Source organism: Chlorocebus sabaeus, chromosome 17 (assembly GCF_047675955.1).
Source record: "Chlorocebus sabaeus isolate Y175 chromosome 17, mChlSab1.0.hap1, whole genome shotgun sequence".
Classification (NCBI taxonomy): domain Eukaryota; kingdom Metazoa; phylum Chordata; class Mammalia; order Primates; family Cercopithecidae; genus Chlorocebus; species Chlorocebus sabaeus.
Window position 1 is genome coordinate 32,699,966 of NC_132920.1, and position 19,224 is coordinate 32,719,189.

Here is a 19,224-nt window from a genome sequence, read left to right on the forward strand (position 1 = left end):
GGGAGGCCGAGACGGGTGGATCACAAGGTCAGGAGATCAAGACCATCCTGGCTAAGACGGTGAAACCCCGTCTCTACTAAAAAATACAAAAAACTAGCCAGGCGAGGTGGCTGGCGCCTGTGGTCCCAGCTACTCGGGAGGCTGAGGCAGGAGAATGGTGTAAACCCGGGAGGCAGAGCTTGCAGTGAGCCGAGATCCGGCCACTGCACTCCAGCCTGGGCGACAGAGCGAGACTACGTCTCAAAAAAAATAAATAAATAAATAAAATAAAATAAAATTATTTTCTAATTTCCTTCTGATTTCTTCTTTGATAAGCCACAGATTATTTAGAAATGTGTTACTTTACTTCCAAAAATTTGGGCAGTTTTCTCAATCTTACTAATTTGTAATTTGATAAAATTGTGTTCAGAGAATATACTCTGTATGCTTTTATTCTTGTAAAAGTAATTGAGACTAGTTTTATAGCCATGATATTTGTTCTATTTCATGGATAATCTTTGTGCAATGTAAATAAATAAATATTCTATAGTTATCAGATATTGTCAAGTTATGTCAATTATAAATGCCTACTAAGTCAAGATGGTTGAAAGCATTGTCCCTATCTTGATTTCCTTCCTGATCTTTGTTTTCATGAAGCTACAGAGAGGTTTGTTGTCTTCTATCTACCTCCCTAGTTCCCACACCACTAGCATGAAGTCAGAAAAAGTTCTGGAAGGAGAATCAGCTGGCAGAGTAAAGTAGATGCCTATTATTCAGGGGGCCTCTATAGATTGTAATGCATCACACAAGCCCACAGGGCTATTTACAACTCAGCTGGTTTGTCCTCAGTCCCTCACAATCTCCCTCTCCCAGCCAGTCTCAATCTTCCACCCACGTTAAGATTCAGTAGATGGACCAAAGAATAAGAGTGGACACTTGTCCCTGCTCACTTAAGTGGAATTTGCTCATCTCTGGAATTTGGAATTTTTATACTTTTTGATGCACAGCTGGTTAAAATTATAAAAATAAGATTATTTTCCAGTTTATCCATTCAGTTTAGTCTTTATATCTTTTTGCTCTTGTAGTAACAGTGACAATTCTTGTAATTATCCACCTACTAACTGGCATCATGGTTTATGATTTTTTTCCAATCCATTTTGATAGTCCTACGTAATTTACTTAAAGCTCTGAATATTATTCCTTTCTATGGCTCTACCACAGTTTACCTTTCTTCTATCTAAATGTAGAGAATGTTTGTTTTCTCCCCTGTTGCATTTTTTATATGTCATCATGGACATACAAGAAAAAATGTACCGAGACTGTAACGACCTAGAGTGGAAATACGGTATTAGCCAAACTACTCACAGGGTTACACCAGTCTATGCTCACAGTGCCCCACACGGCACCAAATCTCATCCTGCAATGTGCTGTCACTTCACATACTGCATAGTTTTAGGATGTACAAAATTTTTATAATCAAGACAAATTAATCAGTTTTTCTTTTTGAATTTGGAAATGTTTTTGTTATTCCAAACCATGGCTCAACAAACGACCAATTTTATGTCTTCCTGGGCTCACGTAGGATTGTTCTTTAAGATGAACGGTTAGAATGGGATTTTTGTTATTTTCATCAGCATGTAACAATTGTATTTTGAATTTTAATAGATACTACTACACTGCTATAACTCAAAATCCTAATAATATGAGAGAGTCTATTCCCTTAGAATCTTCTAAATCCTGGATTTTAAAACAAACTATTGTACTTGCCCATTTTAGAGTGGGATAAATAGTTTATTACATTGCTGTTGGAATTTGGATTTTTCTGTTCATTGGTGAGTTTGAGCAAATATTTATATTTGTTGACTATTAGAATATTCTCTTCTATAGTGAGTCTATATCCTTTGCTCAATTATCTATGGCATTTCCATGAATTTATTTATTGATTAGTTAACAATTTTTCATAATAAAGTTAGCACATTGTCTGCTTTATGTGATCAAAATTATTCCTGAGCATCATATACTTCTTTTAATTTTGTTATTTTCTTCATGCAAAGAAATCAGTAATTTTCTTCAAATATTTTTTTCGTTTGTATCTTCTGAATTTTGTCTTGCTGACAAAGTCTTATTTTTTAAAAAAGAATTATTTTAACAGATTTACTAAAGCATAATTTACATACTACAAAATTCACTCATTGTATATGTAAAATTTAATGATTTGAGTAAATTAATAGATTTGTGCAATTATCACAACAATCTAGTTTTAGAACACTTCTGTCATGTCCCAAATTTCTCTATTTATAGTTAAGTCCCACTGAGACCCCAAACCCTAGGCACCCAATGATCTGCTTTTTGTGTCTATAAATTTACCTTTACTTGATATTTCAAGTAAATGAAATCATAGAACATGTAATCTTTTGTGTCAATTTCCTTCACTTAGTTAGCATTATTGAAGTTCACAAGTTTTGTAGTATCATTTTGCTTGTTTTCTTTTCATTTCTTTTTGTCTTCTTTCATTTGTGTGAATTTATAAGGTACAAGTGTAGTTTTGTTACCTGCATCGATCGCATGGTGGTGAAGTCGGTGTTTCTGCAGTATCCATCACCCAAATCACATGCATTGTACCTGTTAAGTAATGTCTCATCATCCAGAGTGCAAGGGTTGAAACTTGCCTTGGAAAAACTACCCTCATGTTCATGGTAGCTCCCCTGCCAGATGAGTCTATTTTTGTCCTCTTTTATTGTTGAATGATACTGCCTTGCCTGGATGTAGTAGAATTTTGTTTATCCATTTACTAGTTGAAGGATATTTGGATTGTTTTCAGTTTTGGCCTACTATGGCTAAGGCTGTTCTGAACCCTTGAACACGTATGTTGGTGAGAACATATGTTTTTATGTCTCTTAGGTAGATTCCAGGGAATGAGATTGCTGGATCACAGGGCAAACGTATGTTAAACTTTTTAAGAAATTGCCAAATTACCAGGTATTTGTAGAATCATACACTCCCTCCAGCAACACATAAGGGTTTAGAAAGTCTATTTGTCTTCAAACATAATTATAATAATGATGATAGTATTAGAAATAACATCTGTCTTAGTAATTTTATATTTTGTCTTTATGTTTCAAGTTTTCTTTATCCAGGATCTATTTAGTGAAAGAAATGACTTTGCAATACAACTTACCAAAAACTGAAACTAAACCTCAATCTTTCTGTTTCTAATTCTAGACTCTGTTTTACTAGCATATTTAATAAAAACAATCAGTAACAAATGTATTTTTAAAAGTAACTGTAGAGTATGTTTTAGTGCCTTATAGAGCTAGCCAATACTTATCCTACTTTTTTTCAATAATTTCCCTAAAAAATATATTTACCTCATAAAATAACATGTCAGCATACTTAACTGAGTTCTAAAAACAATCGTTTGCTTGCTTTTTTGTTTTATTGTAATTGAGTTAATGGCTGACATTTAATACTCTCCGTGTGTGTGTATATATATGTGTGTGTATATGTGTGTGTGTGTATATATATGTGTGTGTGTGTATATATATGTATATACACCCCCATAACCCTGAATTGAGCATGCCTATCGGGAATCTCTAGGCCTTTGCGTGGAAGTTAATTCAAATACTGACAACCTGATAGTACCACAATCTATCATTTCCCTACCCTGAAATCAATCTCCGCTACTCCATCCACCATTCCTTTATTTTTAAAAATATATGATTTTGCTCCTTTTCTTCCCATGTGCATCAGGCCCACTCTGCAAAGGTTGAATCTTGGCTCGTCTGAGCCCGTGTGATCCCACGGTCATTCCAATGTGTGAGAAAGTGGGTACCGGGAACACTTTGTAAACAGTTTAGTTGCTCCTTATAAAGGCATACAGGAGAAAGAAGTAACCTTTTCCTGCCTTTGGGAGCTGTTGTGAAAGAATAACAAACCTAAAGCTGCTGCATGGGTCACCCTACCATCTCAGGAAAGCTGACGTGCTGTGTGTGACAGAGAGATGAACTGTGAAGTTCCAGGATCGTTGGTGATGTCACTGGCCTGCTAAGTTGAGCAATCCTGGAGATGCCCAGCCTTGGGATCTATTGGCTATGTGAGATCATGGGTTAAAGAAAAATAAACCCCACTAGATGTAATTTCCTGCTATTAGCAGAAGAATGCATTTTCATTGAAATATTCATTCCACACATTTTGGTTCTTCCTTGTAATTTCACACCACAAGTCTCATATAAAATGAGAAAATCATTTTCTCAACTTAGGAAATGAGGCCTATTTGTTGCAATTCTGTGATAATTATCAGTTTAATATATTTCTATGAGTTTTATACTCTTACAGGATTTATATGTACTTGTACTGCTACGTATGTATGAGTAACACATAACTAAAAATAAGATATGCATAAAAGCAACCTTTAATTTTAATGAAAATAAAATTACACTCATCTCTGACAGTGGAAAAGTTATGTTCAAATGATTATTACTTCGAAATAGACCTCTGAATTATGTACTTTTAGATTTGACATTTCATACTGACTCCCAGATAGAACATAATGGAGAACCCTCCGTCTTCTAAATTTGCCTTTCTCTGAAATCTGTACAAGTCCTTTGATAACACTATATTATTGAAGTCTCTGGAGTGAAACACTGTACACTAATCTACAGTTACAAATACAACATATTGTAGACGGGGTGCAGAAAGAGTTCTGATTGCCTTGCTGGCTGGTTTCTCATCTCAGGTTGGCCGAGTTTGTTTCAGTTGTTATAGTCTGTTCTGTTTTTATGTATTGCCTTTTTAAAAGTTAGGATTACTTTTTAAATTGATAAGTAAAAATTCTATACTATATTTATGTTGTATAGCATGAAGTTTTGATATATGCCTATAGTGTGGAATGTCTAAATCCAGCTATTTAACATATGCAATACCTCACATACTCATGACATATACATGAAAATCGTTATTCTATTGGGAAACAATCTTTCCTTTTTCTTTTCATTTTTTGTCTTTGGAGCCAAATGGACCAGATGATATTTAACTCCATCTTTGAGAAACATTTAATAATGTCATGTGTTTGTGGTACAGGGTGAGTACAGATGCACGGGAGGCCATAGGGTTTAGGTAAAGGGGAGCACAAAAGTTGAAGATGAGGCACTGCCATCAATGCTGGGACTTCAGGCCAAGGGCAGGAGCTGAGGAAGCCACAAGGATGGACATTTTCTGCAGTTGCTGAACCAGTAGCAACCAGTTCCCGAGAAAGCCCTCTCTTGTGGAAGAGTAACCGCCAGGTGGGAAAGCTTTTCATCCTGCAAAGCTGGGGCAGAAGATTCTTCCCTGAATGTGGTCATCTGCACTTCAACTCAGGAGTCCTGCAAAAGACAGAGGAGAGTGTTGTTTCCAACCTGGCTCTACTAACAGTTTATTTTCCCCTCTTTCAAGGACTCAGATTAGGGCACTGCAGGAAGAAGAAAAACAAGTTCCTGAGTCTCCCAGAGCCAATAGTCCCGCAGAGCACAGGCCTTTCCTAAGTGGATAGGAGGAGTTTTGGTGTAAATTGCCTGATCAGAAATTTGGATCTAAAGTCTTTCCTATTATTTCTGTCTCATGTCTTATCACCGCTGGCATCATTCTAGTGTGTCCGGAGTTTGTTCTTTCAGGTGGGTTTGTGGTCTCGCTGATTTCAAGAATGAAGCCGCAGACCTTCGCAGTGAGTGTTACAGCTCTTAAACGTGACATGGACCCAAAGAGTGAGCAGCAGCAAGATTTATTGTGAAGAGCAAAAAACCAAAGCTTCCACAGCATGGAAGGGTTTGCTGCTGCTGGCTGGGTTGGCCAGCTTTTATTTCCTTATTTGTCAAGCCCATGTCCTGCTGATTGATCCATTTTACAGAGTGTGGATTGGTCCATTTTACAGAGTGATGTTTGGTCCATTTTACAAACATCTAGCTAGCCACAGAGCACTGATTGGTGTGTTTCTACAGAGCACTGATTGGTGCATTTTACAAGCCTCTTGTAAGACAGAAGTTCTCCAAGTCCCCACCCAACCCAGAAGTCCAGCTGGCTTCACCTCTCATTAGGGAAACCATATCTGTTTCTAAAAGAGGATTAAAAGGTGTTACCTGTTGGCTGAAGTCCAGCATGTCCTGGGAAAAAGAGGAAAAGATACACACTTAAAAGATATGGAAGCAAATCTGTCCTACAACACAACATCCCATCTCAGATCTCCCACCTGAGATTTCTCTATCACCACCACCCACACCAACTAGAGCAGAGAGGAGCAGAAACAGATCATGTGACCCATGAAGTGTGACATGTCTGTCACAGGATCCAGTGTAATTGCATTAGCCTTAGTGGCTCTTCCTTAATTTGCTCCAGGATCTCAAACCAAAGGACCCCTACTTGTTAACCTTCCTCTTCTCTCTGCAGGCCACAGGCTACTATGCTTTGACATAGTAACCATGCACTGATGATTTCTGGATTAGCAGGACATTAGAGCCGTTTGGGGAAAGAAAGGCTTTATCCAGCACCACTCATATACTGAGAACTAACCTCAGCAAAGCCATAGTTCCTCCTCCAGAAAAGCCTATGGAGAGAGCCAGTTACCAAAGACTCCTCACCTTTCTGATTCCTGAAGTAGACGAACAGCCCGGCCCCAAGGAAGAGCAGGCCCAGCACAAAGCCCCCGACTCCACTCAGCATCTTGCTCTGTGCAGATTCAGACCGTGCTCCTGAGAGAGGAAGCCAGCTTTAGTGACGTTTATTCCAAACTGAACCTCTTTAATTGAGACTCTAAGATTCAGAGCTTTGAAAATGGGGAAGAAGGCTGCCCCACAAGAACTAAAATAACCAGCCATTTCTGGAGAGAAAAAGGATTTCAAATCACAGTGAACAGTCACAAGGTTCAGGCATCAAACTCATTCAAATATTACAGCCTTGATGTAAGGCATGAGTTCAACATCAGATCCACAGAAAGCCTGAGACTCAATGAGGCTAAATATTTTATCTACAGTGACAGAGTTAATAAAAGACAGAGCTGAGATTGGACTCCCCTGATGTCATGAAGGCCCCTACAGTTCTCCTCTTCCCAGATCACAACAAACAACTCAGAGCAACAGCACCAGAAACTCAGTCTCAGACCCAGAGACAGGGCCTGGAGCCTGGGGACAGCGGGTGACCCTGACCTGTGATATCATGGGGAGGTTCAAATAGGCACAACCTCTCCTGCCTGGGAGGCATGACTGATTCCACAGGAGGTACAAGTGTTCTAGAAACCATTACAGGGCTACCCCCAGTTACCTTTGCTGTTGGAGATGAGAACATGGAGCAAATGAAAGTAGGATGTGGGAGAGGGGAAACCTGACACTCAGGGATTAGTACAGTCCCCTTTTTGGTGGGTGAGAAATGTATGAAGTCAGAAAGCTGCTCACTCCATTGCACTGTGAGAGGGCTCATCATGCTTGGGTGCTCCACTTGGCAGGTGTAAACCTCTCCACTCCGAGGAACTGTTTCCAGCATCACCAGGGTCTGGAAGGTCCAGTCTCCATTCTGGATCAGGCCTGTGGACACCACCCCAGCCTTCTCTTCCTGGTCGTTCCGGAACCACCTGACTTCAATGTTGCCTGGATAGAAACCGTTCACAGAGCAGACCAGGAGGTTGTGGTGCTGCAGAGGCTGGGTCTTTGCAGGATACACAGTCACCTTAGGTTGGACTAGGAGGAAAAAAGGTAGGAGGAATGAGTCAGGAAGACAGAGTAAGTCTTCCTGTTTGGCTGTTTGTCTGCTTCTCTGCAAATCCAGGCTCTGGCCTTGACCAGGCCTCCAGCACAACTGGCATTGTGGCCTTAGAGTGTCATCAGCCTGGAATTTAATCTTGATAGTGAGGACCCATTAGATTTGAGAGATATTGTGAAAAATTGTGTTGGTTTCTTTACAACTTGAAATTGGCATGCATTGTCAAAGTGTTTACAAATCTTTGAAAGTACAGAGTGTAGAAATTAAAATTGATATCTGAGCCAGGTTGCCTGGCTCAAATCCAAGGTCTGCCTTTTACTGGCTGATCCTGGAGGAGTTTTTCGATTCTTCTGTGTCTCAACTTTGTCACGTACAAAGAAGGAAAATTATACTAATTTACCACTTGGAGTTATATGAGGATTAATGCATGTAAAATGTATAAAACAATTACTGAAGGTAGCCTTCAATTTATGAGGTCAGAAAGCTTCTCACTCCATTCCACTGTGAGAGGGCTCATCACACTTGGGTGCTCCACTTGGCACCTATTTATCATCCCTGTACACCGTGACAGAAAAATATGATTTAAAGCAATGTGGATAGATAAAGGGACAGAGTTGGGTACATGAGGAAACCGATTATGAATTTTTAGGAATACTGCCGCCATGCACTCACACCTTAGAACACCACAGAAATGGCTCTGCCCCTGGGAAGGTGGGACAGACAGAAATGATTCTCCAAATTTTTATGATCCTAGAAAAGCATGAGTCCTAAAGCAGAGAGAAGGATTAAGGAACATTATTTTAGGTTTGCAAGTTCTTATATTTACATTTAGCTGATCAATGCATCTCCCGTGCAACACAAGCGTAATTATTATTAGGCCCATCATTGTAAAATGATTTTTCTTTCCAGAATGACATTTGGATTAAGGCAGTGTCTGGGACTCGTTACTTGGGGCACTTATGCCCAGGAAAATCTCTGACACTAGCATACTCTCAATAAATGCAATTTTTTTAGAAGTAAGGAGAAACCTAGAGACAACAATACCACAAAATGATAGATTTAAGATGGATTGTAAGTCGTTAATAAAAATTTTACAATATATTTTATTAAATAAAAATGTTCAAATCTTAATATGGAAAAGAATTTTCAAAATCGACATACAAACCACAAAGTGGAGCAAATGCTGAATCAAATATCAATAAAGTGCTAATAATTTTACAGTACAAGAACCCACAAAGTCACTGAGAAAAATACTAAGCCCTCGAGATGTTAGACAGTAGATCATTGTCCATTACCTGCCAAATACAAGAGGAAATTATTAGAGCAGTATGTATAATTGGCCAATAAATAGGTCAAAATAATTCAGAAGAATTACAAATAAATTAAAAATTAACCAGAAACATACATTTTCAACTTTTGGTGAATGTCATAATAAAGGTCAACAAAAGGGAAAGTGAGGTGAGCTGTGTCACAACTATTACATACAGAAGAATAATATGTAACTACGAGAAAACAGTGTTATAATAAAATAGTAACTGTGTGAAAACTTTAATTCAAGAAGTTAGTTTCACAGTCATTTCTACTATGTAAAAACATACACACTAAAAAACCAAAAAACTAGGAAGAAAATTAGACCTAAAGAAGCTTCAGAGGTGCCTCAGAGGTCTACTCAATTCCTCTAGAAATTAATCTAATGCTTTTACAAATAGCACACACTTTTATTTCAGAGATTACATGAAGGGTGTGTGCCAGGGACAGTCTGGAACTGGCCTCCTCACATTATCCCAAACCTTCCTTACCCCTCAACTCTCCTGCCCTAAACCTTCATCCCAACCACACACCCCTTACATTTCCCTTCCCTGCCTCTCTGAGGACACTGAGGCAATCAAGGTCTCCTCTCTCTCCAGCCCCCCCGCACCCACCTACCTTGTCGCCTCCCCACAGAGGCCTCCAAGGATAAGAAGAAGCCCGCTCCTGCCTCCCCTCCCACAACAGCCACACAGACAAATCCACGCTCTACACACACCGGTGCCCTCAGAACTGCTTGCTCAGGATAGAAAGGATTCTAAATGATGGCGCTCTCTCTCTCTCTCTCTCTCTCTCTCTCTCTCTCTCTCTCTCTCTCTCTCTCACACACACACACACACACACACACACACAGATTCCCAGCTCACAGGGACCCAGGTCCCTCTCCCCGCCGCGCTCACCTCGCCGCTGCACTGTGAAGCTCTCACCAACCCCGTAGTTGTGTCTGCACACGGTGTCCACCTCGGTCCGCCTCTGCTCCAGGGCGTCCTTCTGGCTGTTCCAGTACTCGGCGTCAGGCCGCCCCAGCTCCGTCACCGCCCGGTACTCCCCCACGTCGCTGTCGTAGCGCACGTACTCCTCCTGGTTATAGAAGTATCTCTCCAGCAACCGCACTCGCTCCGTCCCGTTGAAGAAATGACACTCAGCCTTTTGCTGCTGCAAGAAACGTGCTATGGGGACACGAACGATCCGGTCACACGGGCGGTCTCCCGAGAAGACACTGACAGCGACGCCGCCATCCGGGGCTCCCTGGGCGGATGCGGGCACTGGGCACCTTAACCGGCCCCACCCGCACCGCCCACCCGCAGCAGCCCAGGGGCTCATCCTCCGTCTTCCTGAGGCGAACGGGGGCCTGGGGAACCGTGTGGGAAAACCCCTTCTGATCCCCAGGCTTTGGGGACCCCCTCCCTGCCTCCAGCCTGCTCTGGAGACCTCCAAGCAGGAGCTGGAGGAGGATCCGCCCAGCACTGCAGCCCGCGCTGCCTCCTCTGGGAGCCTCCACAGACACTCTCTGCTCCTTCTCTCATCCCACCTCTTTACCGGTTCCTTCAACGGCACCCACCGCGTTCACCCTGTGAACACTTCCTTAGTGATGACCTTGTGCCAGGCCTGCGCTGCCTCTAGGAATCCAAATAAGGGATAACAGATCTCTCCACTCTACTGGGGGAGCTTAAAGAGCAGTGAAAGCGATGGCCAAAAACAAACACACAAGCGCTTAGACAGGAATGAAAAATGTCAGTAGTGTGGAGTTCTAGAGCAGAGAATAACAGGATGATCTCAATTACATTAGGGTGCCAGAGAAGGACCAGCTAAAGAGTGACAGTTCAGATGGGACTTGACAGGTTAAGCAGGTGTGAGCCACGGGGCGGAGTGGAGCCTGTGTCTGTTTAGACAAAGCGGGAGGCACATTTTCAAGTTTCGGAAATCCCATGTACAAAAGCTTGAACTGATGAACTTCTTCAAGAAACTAGAACAAAGTTCACTAAAGCAGAGAGGCTGAGGGGAAGGTGGGTAAAAGATTAGCCTGGAGAAATCACAGGAGCCAAGTATTTAAAAGCCTCGTGGGTGGTGTTAGGATTTTGGATTTATACTAAAGACAATGGGAAAGTATCAAAGAGTTTTAAGGAGAATAAAACCATGATCCCGGTAAATGTCCACAAACTTTCCTTTGCATTTCTAAATCCACAAGGCTCAGAAATTCAGTTAAAAAAACTTGTTTCCACAACTCATTTAGTAAATCTCATCTGATGAGGGTAAGTGGTCAAAGGTGTCTCAGAGCTCTTATTGGTGACATGTGCTTCTGCAGTTTCAATACATATAAACATACATACATATATGAAAATATACACATATGTAAAACATTGTATATATTTTTGAGGTTTTTGTCTTTATGTTTGAAGTGTGAAAATGACAAAAATAACTTAAACATAATCCTGTGGGTAAAAGTGAAATGAATAGTGGAAGCATTTTACATTGTGAATCATATCAAATGTAGAATCACTACAGAAATCTGAGGCATGTTAATAAGAAATAATTTCAGCAGCATCACTATTTATGACTTACGAGGGCAAGTTGTTGAAAGTTAATAGAGATAGTGATGACCAACAACTCATGAAAATGTTGAAAAATATTGCATAAGGCAAAAACTAAATATTAAAATATTGAACTTCCATTGACTAAATGGATTCAACAAGAAAGTGGTTGAATTTATGCAACTGTCTAATTTTTTATAATGAAACAAGCAAAAATAAACCATAAAAAACTGGACTATGTGCTGATTATATAACAGATGTGAGTCTAGAATTTTCAGAAGGGCACAGTGTGAACCAGTGCTCTCAGCCTCAGCACTACTGACATTTTGGACCAGATAATTCTTTGCTGATGGCGGAGGCTGTTCTGAACATTGTAGGTTCTCTAACAGTGTCCCTGACTTCTGCCTATTATATATCAAAAGAAACCCCTGTTCTGACAACCAAAAATTGTTCCAAACATTGCCACCGTTCCCCAAGGCTGTTGGGAGGGAAGGGAGGGGTGGTGAACTATCCCTGGGTAAGAACCACAGGTGTGAACCATGTGAAAAAAACCTGTGTTCAACAAGCTACTATTAGTTATGGATCAGCTGAGAATTGCATTGAAAAACATTTGTTGAAAATCTTGGTCCTACGTAAAAAGAATGTTTTGTAGAATTCTGGTCCTAATACAGTGCTGTCTTTCCAGAAAATGAACTTGATGAGAACCAAGATTTAATGATTTCCTTGCATTACCAAGCAGTCACTAATCATATCATTTATCATTCACAACATCTTTTTTCTTAATTTCTCTGCCACTGGTCCACTAATTATCTGTAATAATGAATCACAACCACAGCTATTCTATTCCAGTTAAATGCCCCAATTAACTCATATCTTTCAGTTTCCCACTCCCAACAGTACTAGCAGGCATCAAATGACCAGCCTTGGCCAGAGGCAGAACTCTTGGTTTTGTAGTCAAGTCCCCTCAGAAAGGGAGAAACCAAGAAAATGACATTCTTATACAGACAGTTTCAAAAATGAGCAGGTCCCCAGACTGTAAGCAAGAGCTGCGGAAATCTCCCTCTGCCCTTTAGAAACGACGGCAGAGAGGTGGGCAGCCTGGATCAAACAATGTCTATCTTTTCATCCCTAAATTATCTAAGCACTTTCTTTACAGAGAGAAAGTTAGAAAATGAACATGTGTGAAGTCGCTGTCACTGTGGCTTGCATGGTTAGCACTGTAATCCATGTCCGTGTGTTCCACTTAGGGTTGACACATTTGGCAAATAAAACCAGAGGATGCCCAGGTAAATCTGGATTTCCAATAAATTACGGTTGTGTATCTGAAATTCAGATTTCACGAGGAACCTCTATTTTATTTGGTAACTGTAGCCCAACTTGCTAGTCAAACCTCAGAAGAAGGAGCGATTTAATACTTCCTTGTGTTCTTCAACACATGACCATTACAGACAGACCGAACTTTTAAAATGATAAATGCAAAATGAATGAAAGTTTCTCCTATACATCAGAACTAGCAGCCTTTGCATCTCTGTCCCCATGCTAAGAAACAACCTGGTACATATGAATGTCAGAAATTCTGTCAATAATTCAGACACAATATAGTCACTATGCACTAATGATAGACTAACTCTCAAACTCTAGAATCAGAAAACCTGAATAAAAAACATGATCTCTTCTACTTGGGTCAATTTTTACCAACCATAAGCTTATTTGCAATCTATCAAATGCATTTAATAGTAGTGTAATCCTCACAGGATTACTGTTAAGTGCGAAATTAAATGATGACTCTTCTTAGCACTGATCACATAATACCTGAAATACATTCCCATTTTAACTTTTATGATCCCTATAACTGCAGCTCACATTTTTTTTGTATTCCTTAATTCTAAAGCAATTAGTATCTTCATCATGATTTTGCAATTGCCTTCTGTTCTTCTATTTGTTTCATAAAGAATTGTCATTCTGAAAACATAGGGCAGAAACACTGGTTTATGTCTAATAATGCAGTATACCTGAACCTCACACAAAAGAGATCTGCTGACATAGGAGAAAAGGACTTTCTATATGCTCAGATTTAAACTGCAATCTGATTTCCAGCACTAAATTCATAATACTGGGTTTTACTTATAACCTCTCAATTTTAGATTCCAGAGATGTATATGTTTTTAAATACCACAGATACAACAGGATCATTATTGAAATTGAATACTGAAATTCATAGGCCTGGTACACAGTCACTGCAAAATGTTACCTGGCATATGTACTGATGGAGACCAGATTCATTTTATTTATCACTCCATTCTCATGACCTAGAGTAATAACTGATATATGGTATGTCACTAATAAATATTGGCTGTGTGAAATACTGACTGTGTGAAATATTGGCTGTGTGACATTTTCATGAGTAGTCATCACTGCACACAGGGGCTCTCTGGTATTTCCTTGCTAATAATGACTGAGCATCTCTGGTTCATGGGTCCTCCTCTGTCTCTTCAGCTTCTTTAGCCTTTTCCTTTAGATCCAGCTGGCTCCCTGAACCCAGAGCACAGTCCTTCCCTGAAGCTCTCTACTCAAAACAGTCAACCTTAACCTCGTCCCCAGTTATACCCGCTTTTCAAATGGTCCAATCCAGTTTCCTCCCTGGATACTCCATTGACTGCAAATATCAACTCCACCAAACCCAGCACTTGCTTCTCTGTCACGTTCTCACTTCCCCCTTCTCTCAGTGCTACTCACCACAATTGACCTCTCCCTTCTTGAAAAAAATCTATTATCCTTGACTTACAAGCATTATGTTCTCTTGGTTTTTCTCCAATATCCCTGGGCTCTTTCTCAGCCCCCTGTGCTGGCCTGTACCCTCTTCTTTTTTCTCTACACAATCCATCTCCCTATGTATTATCTTCCACTCCCTGGAATCTAACACACTACACGTATTGATGCCACCAACATAAATATCTGAAGACCTAGCCTACCATGAGTCTCTTAAATGCCATTGACCTTCTGATTGCACCAATAAACGTCAATCATCTCAGATTTAAACAAAACTTTTATTTCCAACCAACCACTACAAGTCATTTCCTCCCATAGTTGTTCCTATCTCAATAAACAACACAACCACCCACTTACTTGTCAAAACAAAATCCTTAGAAATAAGCTTGATTGTTCTATCCCCTTTACAGTAATTCATTAACAAGCTAAGCAAAAATACATGCCGAGTCTGTCTGTCCACTTTATCTTTTTCACCTTCTTTATCACTAATGCACTCCATGAAGTCATAAGCTGTTTTCCCTGGAGAATTCCCTGTTGTGCTCCTAAATAGTCTTCCTAACCACTTGTGAACCCAATAATCCAATCCCCACAGAGTAGTTAGAATTAGTTTTAAAAATTGAATATAGGCTGGGCAGAGTGGCTCACACCTGTAATTCCAGCACTTTGGGAGGCCAAGGTGCGTGGATCATGAGGTCAGGAGATCAAGACCATCCTGGCTAACATGGTGAAACCCCATCCCTATAAAAATACAAAAAATTAGCTAGGTGTGGTGGCAGGCGCCTGCGGTCCCAGCTACTTGGGAGGCTGACCCCGGAGAATCACTTGAACCTGGGATGTGGAGGTTGCAGTGAGCCGAGATTGTGCCACTGCAATCTAGCCTGGGCAACAGAGTGAGATTCTGCCACCAAAAAAAAAAAAAAAAAAAAAAAATGAATATAAACTGACTCTCCTTGTAACCATACAGTAGCTTCTCATATCTATTTAAATAAAATTCAGTCCAGGCGTGGTGGCTCACGCCTGTAATCTCAGCACTTTGGGAGGCCAAGGCAGACCGATTATCCGAGGTCAGGAGTTCAAGACCAGCCTGGTCAACACGGTGATACCCCATCTCTACTAAAAATACAAAAAGATTAGCCAGGTATGGTGGTGGGTGCCTGTAATCCCAGCTACTTGGGAAGCTGAGGCAGGAGAATCACTTGAACCTGGGAGGCAGAGGTTGCAGTGAGCCGAGATTGCACCACTGCACTACAGCCTGGGCAACAAGAACAAAACGCCGTCTCAAAAAAAAAAAAAAAAAAAAAAAAAAAAAAAAGTTAAATAAATAAATAAAAATAAAATAAAATTCAAATTTTTTACTGTGGACATCATAGCCTAATATGATGAGGCTCCTGACTTCCTCTCTGTGTCCTACCTCATCTTCTGCATCTCCATTTCCTTGCTTTCTGTACATCAGTCCCTCTAGCCTTCTTTCTCTCCCTCCACATAATTTCCCACACCAGGGCTTTCCCCCGAGTCGGTCTCCCTGGAACTTTGGTCCCTTAGATCTTCATGACTGTCTACTTATTTTGTTGTCTCAGCTGAATGTCACTTTCTCAGGTAGAGCTCCCTAAACATAGAACTAAAGTAGGTGAATCCGTTTCTCTCTTTCCACAAACCTGATGTCTTTTCTTCAGTGCACTATGACTCTCTAACATTTTCTTCTTTATTAAATGCTTATTGGGTTAGTGTCTGTCTCCTCTACTCTTGTGTAACTTCCATGAGAGTCGGGACCCTCTCTATCTTAATCAAATAGAATGATTTGAACCTAGAATGGAGCCCAGGCCACAGTAGCTGCTAAGAAAAAGAAGCGTGGTTTCCATGAATAAACCAGGGTATGGGAACTGATCACTGCAGGGATCCTGGAAAGCAAGAAGGGGCTCAAGCTCCAGCACTCTTCCATTTTGATGTCACACTAGATGCCTTCTCCTCCTGGTGAGAAATACGGGCAAACTTCTTCTTTCTCCTCCTTCTAGTTGGAAGAAGAATTCACAGATAAAGAAATAGTGATTTAAGAAAAAGGAAATCTTTTTATTAAGAGTCATCTCTTTTTGCCTGGACACAGTGGCTCACATCTTTAATCCTAGCACACTGGGAGGCCAAGGCAGGAGGATTGCTTGAGTCCAGCAGTTTAAGACCAGCCTGGCCAACATGGCAAAATCTCATCTCTACCAAAATTACAAAAACGAACTGGGCGTGGTTGCCTGCCTGTATTCCCAGCTACTCTGGAGCCTGAGGAGGGAGGATCACTTGAACATGGGAGGCAGTGGTTGCAGTGAGCCTCGATCACACCACTGAGCTTCAGCCTGGGTGACAGAGCCAGGCCCTATCTCAGACAGAAAAAATTATCTTTTTCAATGGATCTGATAGTGCTAAGGATCTGTGCAAGCTTTAGAGATTGCTGGAAATGATGACAACACAGCTGGGAAAAAATAGAGAGAAACTGGAGGAAGAGGTAAGCAGATATGGCTAATTAAGGAAAGCTGAGGGCATGATGGCTGAACCTATGAAATTTAGGACAAGACCCGAGTGAGACAATGAGCTTCCAAGACTTGCTCATTGACTTTCAGCCCTATGAGGTGTGAACAATGTCCACATTGTCTCGGTAACCCCACACAGAGTATACAGTTTGAGCATTATTAAATTTCTGATATTTGATTGTTTTTGACTTACAAAAATAGAATTTCATATAATTTATACTACATTAGTTAAATCTCTTCTGTCATGTCTAGTTAGAACACATAGGAGATGTAAGATAAACAAGTATAGAAAGGTTAAAAAAGATTCATAATAAACATTAACTGGGGCCAGTTTTTCAGTGGATGCCTTAAGTTCTTTAGGCACCAAAGAATACTTCATAAATGCTCTGTGTAAGGTAACTCCAGGTACTAAAGATCTCAGCTTCAGTTCCAGGGACTTTTCCCCATTAGAAAGAAAAGCACTAGGTATAACTTCTGTCAGAGAACCTACATACACTACAGGCATACAGGCTTTATAAACATTGGAGTTCAGAAAGAAAAGAAAGGAGATAATGGGGAGGCCGCTGGGTTCATCCTCACATATGAGGAAGAGGGGCCAACACCACAGGTCCTGTGGAGGACATAACCCAGGATCGTCTAGAAGAGACCCTTTGAATTTCCTTGACTCCCACAAAATTTTCAGGAAAAACCTCCTTTTGTCTGACATAAGTCATCATAACAAAGGGAAGTGTTGTATGGGGAATTTATTTTAGCATCCTTATTTCTAAATCCTCTAAAGACCCTGAGGACATGTGATGCGAAGGTTTTATTGGTGTAGATTTGAGAAGAAATGACCTGTAGGGAGGCCCCCTACACAGTCTCATGGAGAGGGCAAGTAGTCAAGCTCCTTTTGTGGAGGAAATAATTTGGGATCCCGTGATAAAGATGGGCAATCTCTGAAGAAAACGTCACAATTTCTTAAGGGACATGGCCTGGGCACAATGTTAACAAAACTCCCTATTTTCCCCACCCCATAGTAGCTCAGCACCCACAATGTGCACTTACGTCGGGTGTCCCCAGCCAAGGCTAGTGGGGAGCTCAGCACCATCAGTGTCGCTGTCAGAGCTGCCATGCAGGAGCCTCCAGGGAGCTTCAGACACACCATGCTGGAGAACAGGACAGGACCAGGGGCCAGAGGAGCAGACAAGTCTCACTCAGGGAGAACTATGACCCCCCTCCACCCACATTCCAAATTATAGGGAGGAAGTTACTGATTTCCTTGCTCCTGGATTGGGTAATCTCATGCTGGAGAACCAATCAGCATCTGAGTTCAATAGCATCATCAGTTGCTGGTCAGAGATGTGGTATGAAGGTCCTCTTCTGAAACAAAATTTCCTTCTTTAAAGTATTGTTTTAAATTAGCACTTGAAAGATTTGATCCAGTTGCATGTAAAATACTTTAACTGAGTCCCTATTGTGAGCCAACTCTGTGCTGGTCAGTGATGTGTTCACAAATTTGAGCCTTGTAAGAGCATTGATTTCCCACTTGACAAGACAACTGTTTGCAGGAGTGAGGGTGTAAGTGTGTTTAGGAGTAAAGGAGATGGAGGGAACATGGTTGAAAATCCGGAGACCTTTAATCTCGTCCTTATTGCATCATATCTTAATGTTGTTGATTTGGGAAAATTACTTCATGTCTCACAGTTGAAATGAAGGCACCGTGATCTTTCAGGTCTTTCAATACTGGAAAATGTGATTCTCTGGACGCCTCAAGGAGCAGCAGCCCCGGGTATCTGATGATATGACAGAATGATGGCTGTTGACTGGAGAGTGTAATCTGTACCTATTTACCAGTAGAACTGTCTCTAATAAGTTAAAGGAAGTTGAAAGTTTGTTAATAATTTAATCTGAGTAAAAAGTTCTTTCAAGTGTCTCTCCTGATGCTGCCCCCAAGTTTAGTGGTACCTCCAGAGCACACACAGGCAAGGGGCTTTCGGGGCCACCCTATGTGCAACACAGGGTCTGAAGTTGCCTTTGTATAGCACTTACAATGTGATAAGGTCAACTATGCAATCAAAGTATGCAGGGAGCTGAGAGATCGATCAAGGACTCAAAATCTGCTGTTGACAGAACAACTCTGTTTTACAATAATTAATATTTTATGTGAAGAGTGTTCAATCCCTCATTCCTGGTTCCCATTAGGATTTCCTCATTTGTTTGAAGCTATGGCCCTTTACTAGTTCACTCTCTTGTTTTATTGTAAGGGAAGGTATAAGAAGACTTTACTGGCCGGGCACGGTGGCTCATGCCTGCAATCCCAGCACTTTAGGAGGCCAAGGTGGGCAGATCACTTGAGGTCAACAGTGCAAGACCAGCCTGGCCAACACGGTGAAATCCCGCCTCTACTAAAAAAATAC

At 40.9% G+C, this 19,224-nt stretch overlaps 1 protein-coding gene across 1 annotated transcript; it reads right to left on the bottom strand.

The window, feature by feature from the left end:
• Nucleotides 1-5,012: 5,012 nt before the first annotated feature.
• LOC103247148 (HLA class II histocompatibility antigen, DRB1 beta chain) lies at nucleotides 5,013-18,052 on the bottom strand. Its single transcript, XM_037995563.2, has 6 exons — nucleotides 17,873-18,052; nucleotides 9,912-10,181; nucleotides 7,401-7,682; nucleotides 6,591-6,701; nucleotides 6,093-6,116; nucleotides 5,013-5,342 (listed from the first exon to the last, which is right to left on the bottom strand). Exons 1-6 carry the CDS (start codon nucleotides 17,970-17,972, stop codon nucleotides 5,329-5,331), a joined length of 801 nt encoding a protein of 266 aa, XP_037851491.2. The 5' UTR covers nucleotides 17,973-18,052; the 3' UTR covers nucleotides 5,013-5,328.
• Between the last annotated feature and the right edge of the window lie 1,172 nt (nucleotides 18,053-19,224).